The sequence below is a fragment of the Sinocyclocheilus rhinocerous genome, unplaced genomic scaffold (genome assembly GCF_001515625.1).
Source record: "Sinocyclocheilus rhinocerous isolate Xijiao unplaced genomic scaffold, SAMN03320098_v1.1 scaffold2958, whole genome shotgun sequence".
In the NCBI taxonomy this organism is placed as follows: domain Eukaryota; kingdom Metazoa; phylum Chordata; class Actinopteri; order Cypriniformes; family Cyprinidae; genus Sinocyclocheilus; species Sinocyclocheilus rhinocerous.
The window spans coordinates 201,800-207,282 of NW_015666485.1; the positions used below are offsets into that span (position 1 = coordinate 201,800).

Sequence of the window (5,483 nt, forward strand, 5' to 3'; positions counted from 1 at the left end):
ATTACTTTTTGCAGTAACTAGTAGTGTAACTAATTACTAATAAGATTTCAGTAATAATATTACAGTTACCATCCATAAAACAGTTTAGTTACTTAGTTACTTTTGATGCTTCAACCCCATCTGATTTAAGATCCAACAATCAAATAATTCCTAGATTTATTTTCATAATTTTCACGACTCACAATGCATGTTGTGGCTTTACTTTACTCTGGCATTACATCCCTCTGATCAGCATGTGGTACATTATATTACTATAATTACAAATCTTTCTGGAAAATTAAAGAGTTTCTTACAAACTTATGTGATTTGATAAAATACGTAATGAAATATAATCGTATATGGGTAACGGAGAAATTACAATTAGCTTCAAGCTACACATGACAATTAATGAGATTAATACAACACTTCTACTTGACTGTCACTATCAATCACTATTGAGTGTTTGTAATAACTTCTGACTGCGATCCAATGTGGATGTTGGTCAAATGATGAGGCAGAAATATGTTGTTAGTAAGAATTTTATGTGGAAGATACACAGTTACAACTTCTGTGGGGCGTGAAGAAAAAGTAATGTAACTAGTAGTGGAACTAATTACTGTTGCCAGAAAGTAATAAGTAAAGTAACAATATTAGTTTTGAAAGGAGTAACTAGTAATGAGTAATATATTACATTCTTTGAGTAACTAGCCCAACACTGCTGCTAGGTAATAACTAGGTACTAACTCTGAACCTAACCCTACCCCATGAGTTACCTTATATTACCAGAACATCCGTAGGTAGGAACACTGTAAATACAGTGTAAGTATATGTATTTACACATACTGTAAAATAAAGTGCAGCCGAGTCCACATCCAGAAGCGTGTTGGAGTTTGACTTCTGAAACGCTGTCGGTTTGAAGCCAACATGAAACTGCATTCACAGCACGTTTTACTTCTGTAATGTGACATTTCTAAATGAAGCTAAAGATTCAGTTTTTATGAAGGGAGGGACTTGATTTTATTCATCTGGATTGAAAAAAAATCATGAAAAGTAGAGAAGAGAAGTCTTTAATAAGTTGCAGAATATATGTCCAAAGGGAAAATTAATACTATTGTTGTTACTTTTTTATTTTTATTTTATTAATTTTATTTTTTTTTACTTTTATTGGGGATATATTGGCACCATTATTGGTTGTCAGCCGATATCAATGTTTTGGTAAAAATATTTATAATAATAATATTTTTTTGTTACTTTAGTGTCATTGATTTACTATTATGGTTTTTGAGTAATATTTTGAATCAAATTTAATTTTTATATTTTCTGTTTTCATTTTAATTTTAGTTACAGTTTTAATAATTTAGTTGGTTTTGTCATTTTTATGACTTTTTTTTTTAAATATGACTATATAGTTTTTGAAATTTTAGTTTTAGTTGCTGTTTTATTGGCACCATAACTGAGATCAGCCAAAATCAGTGTTTTAATTATATTTTTAAAAATATTTATATTATATCTTATAATCAAAAATTATTTTTTGTTATTTTAATATCATTGATATACTATTGTACTTTTTGTTGATATTTGAATTAGATTTATTTTAATATTTTAAAATGTTAGTAATTTTGTTGTGTTTTTTCTTTACTTACTTTTTACTATTATTATTATTATTTTTAATATGCCTGTATAGTTTTATTAAGTTTTAGTCTTTGTTTTATTTAGTTGCTAGTATATTGGCACCATAACAGTTATTAGCCAATATCAGTGTTTTAATAATATTAAAAAAATATTTATAATATTTCATATTTAAAAAAATATAATTTTGTTATTTTATTAATTATATTTTTAAAATACTTATACTTTTTAATTAAGTTTATTTATTTAAAAATACATATCATATTTAAATATTTTTTGGTGAAAGCTGTTTCCAAGCCTGTTTATGAGAACTAACTTTAAAGTCATTTTGCACATTTTTATTTAGGAATTACACCTTTATTTTTTGTTTCACAGTTTTTACTTCTATTTCTTATTTAAATTTTCTCTCACAATTAGCTGTTTTATTTTTTTTTACTCTGAGGCAGAAACAGTGTATTTATTGAAAAAATAAGATACAAAAGTATTTATTGTTCCTTTAAAAAGGAAGTGTTTTTATTCATTGTATTGTAGTGTATTGTTTTTAGCAGTAAATGTGACCCTGGACCACAAAATCAGTCTTAAGTGTAATTTTTTTCTAAATTGAGATTTATACATAATCTGAAAGCTGAATAAATAAGCTTTCCATTGATGTATGGTTTGTTAGGATAGGACAATATTTGGCTGAGATACAACTATTTGAAAATCTGGAATCTGAGGGTGCAAAAAAATCAAAATATTGAGAAAATCATCTTTAAAGTTGTCCAAATGAAGTTCTTAACAATGCATATTACTAATCAAAAATTAAGTTTTGATATATTTACTGTAGGAAATTTACAAAATATCTTCATGGAACTTGATCTTTATTTAATATCTTAATGATTTTTGACATTAAAGAAAAATCGATAATTTTGACCCATACAATGTATTGCTGGCTATTGCTACAAATATACCCCAGCGACTTAAGACTGCTTTTGTGCTCCAGGGTCACATATATTTATAGTATCGTCCATTTTTCGGTTATTGGCCATAACATACTTGAATGTCTATTTCGGTTTATCCGGGACCGTAACTTTAACACCACGTCAGTTTTCCATCCATGTTTTCCTGTAAAGAGTCTCACGTGAGTTTGTCCATCTTTAGGCTGCAGAGTCTGGCATCGTCAAGATCAAAACCATCGCTGCAAGAAACACAGACATCCTGGCAGGTAAGAGAGTTATGCTGAAGTAACGGTGTGATATGACCCATGTGGAGATAAATAGACACTATTGTGTTGATTTAACATCAGCGCTGAAGGAGAACAGTTCAGAGGTGGTCCAGCCGTTCCTCATGGGCTGCGGAACCAAAGAACCCAAAATCACCCTGCTGTGTCTCGCCGCCATTCAGAGACTCATGTCCCATGAAGTCGTGTCCGAGGTCAGAAAACTCACACACAGACACACACACTCTCTCTCTCTCACACACACACACACACACACACACACACACACACACGCACACACACACACTCTCACACGCGCACACACACACCAGTTAAAGAGTTGAAACACTCACTGTGCTTATTATGAGGGTTATGAACACTGCACTGCCACAGTAATGACATTAGAGTCTCAGCGGTGAGAGCGGATCAATGGCTCGTTGAGATGAGTTAATTAGTGTTTTTGCAGCCGGCGGCGGGGAACATCATTAACATGCTGTGGCAGCTGATGGAGAATGGACTGGAGGAGCTCAAGCTGCTGCAGACAGTTCTGGTGCTGCTCACCACCAACACCGTCGTGCACGATGAAGTGCTGTCCAAGGTACAGCACACCATTAAACCGAGCCCACAGACGCAAGCGGCTGGTTATAAAGAAAAACAAGATTTGTTTTGCTTTTTTGAAATAAGATTGAAGAAAGTCAGTGGGGAATCTCATTAATGCATGTCCGGATAATATTTTGGTCACATAAATTAAGAGGAAATTATAAAAATAATGTAAAATATTTTTTGTTGTTGTGGCATAATGTTTTGGTTATCAGCCAATATCAGTGTTTTAATTATAATTATAAATATTTATAATATAATATTTAAAATTATAATAATAAAAAAACTATAATAATTTTTATTGATGTTTCCGAACCGGTTAAAAAAAAAAATCTGTAATTGTGATTTTTTTTTAATGTCAGAAAAGAAGAAGAAAAAATTTAGTTGTGATTTTTTTTATTTCTGAAAGAAAAAGAAAAAAAATCTGTAATTGTGGCTTTTTATTTCAGAACTGCAGATGTATTTTTAATTTTCATAATTTGTAACTTTAGTAAATTAGAAAAATCATTATCTATATCTATAGGCAATAACTTTGTTTTCATTATGTTTAAAAATTATAATATTAATATAATAAAAGTATAATTTTAATGGAAGACATTTCTGAATGTTATCAAATAAAAAAATCTGTAATTGCAATATTTTTCTTTCAAAGTTTTATAATTTGTTACTCATAGTTATCTCATAGTTATTATAACTTACAACTATGGTCTTAATTTAAACTATCACACAATTAACTGTTCTATTTATTTTTACTCTGAAACAGTTAATTTTTTGAAAAAGTAAAACAGCTCTATTTAATGTTTATTTTGAAATTGCGTTTATTTTTTCAAATTATAGTAGCATATTGTTGAATATAAACTATTTTTAAGTTTTTTTTTTTACTGTATTTGTTTTTTTTCTTTACAAAGTACAACAAAATATAACATTGATTATTTATCAGGGTTTTATTAATTTTTTTAATAACTTTCAAAAATAATTATCTACTAAAATTTCAATGATGGATTATACTGCATTTACCACAGTCATGGATAACGACTGTGGAAAAGTCATGGAAATTAATAAAAATCATATAGCAAAATTTATATAGCAAACATATGTATAGTATTCTCATATTTAAATTTTTACAATTTAAAATAATAAGTTGCTGCTTGATATGTTTTAACTCTTAAGATGATCTTAAAAATCCTTATCTATTAATCTCAAGTGACAGGAAAGCTCATGTGAAAATATAGAAATTCAAAAGTTGTGGAAATCCTGATTTGCATATTGAAATTTCAGAGCAGAAATAGCCTGTTTAATTCTTAGTAGAGCTCTGTTAAAGGATGTCAGTGCACAAACAAGTACCTTTTATGCATCTACACTGTTGAAATTAGTTTTTTAAGGACATAAATATATTTTATTCAGATAGTGTAACCAAAGCCGTTTTCTCGCTCTTCAGCATGTTGCTTTTGTGCTTCCTCTCAGGCCATCGTTCTGTGTTTCCGGCTGCACTTCACTAAAGACAACATCACCAACAACACGGCGGCCGCCACCGTCAGACAGGTCGTGACCGTGGTGTTTGAGAGGATGGTGGCGGAGGACGAGAAATTCAAAGGTGAATGTTTGTATTGCACTTCCTCTTGTACCCAGACCCCTGTCGTCTGCTGCTGCGTTCTTTATTTCCTGTCTGCTCGCCGCAGGTCTGACGGAAGAGCCTCCTGCTGTCCAGGGCAACAGTAACCGGCGCTCCGTCAGCACCCTGAGACCCAGCGCTAAAGACGCCTACATGCTGTTCCAGGTCAGTCGGTGGATACATTAGCAGACTGTAGGGATGCAACAGCGATATTGGTTCCAAAACCCAAATGCAAACAATATCCATGATTCAAAACTCAGAGTAAAAATATATGTAGATATGTTTTACAGTGAGTCAGTAAAAACCCCTTTAATCATGGTAAAATCACTGTAACGGCCACACGTAGCTTATTGCTTTTGTAAAATCCCCAATGCAAACAATATCCATGATTCAAAACACAGAGTAAAAATATATGTAGATATGTTTTACAGTGAGTCACTAAAAACCACTTTAATCATGGTAAAA

The 5,483-nt window shown here is 31.0% G+C and overlaps 1 protein-coding gene across 1 annotated transcript in view; it reads left to right on the forward strand.

Moving 5' to 3' along the window:
- The window catches only part of LOC107732344 (protein MON2 homolog), a 16,963-nt gene extending 11,759 nt beyond the window's left edge, over nucleotides 1–5,204 (forward strand). Inside the window, exons 2-6 of the mRNA XM_016543640.1 lie at nucleotides 2,749–2,812; nucleotides 2,894–3,021; nucleotides 3,273–3,404; nucleotides 4,871–5,000; nucleotides 5,086–5,204. Of these exons, the coding sequence (XP_016399126.1) occupies nucleotides 2,749–2,812; nucleotides 2,894–3,021; nucleotides 3,273–3,404; nucleotides 4,871–5,000; nucleotides 5,086–5,204 (573 nt within the window). The remainder of the gene's footprint in view (nucleotides 1–2,748; nucleotides 2,813–2,893; nucleotides 3,022–3,272; nucleotides 3,405–4,870; nucleotides 5,001–5,085) is intronic.
- The last annotated feature ends 279 nt before the right edge of the window (nucleotides 5,205–5,483 follow it).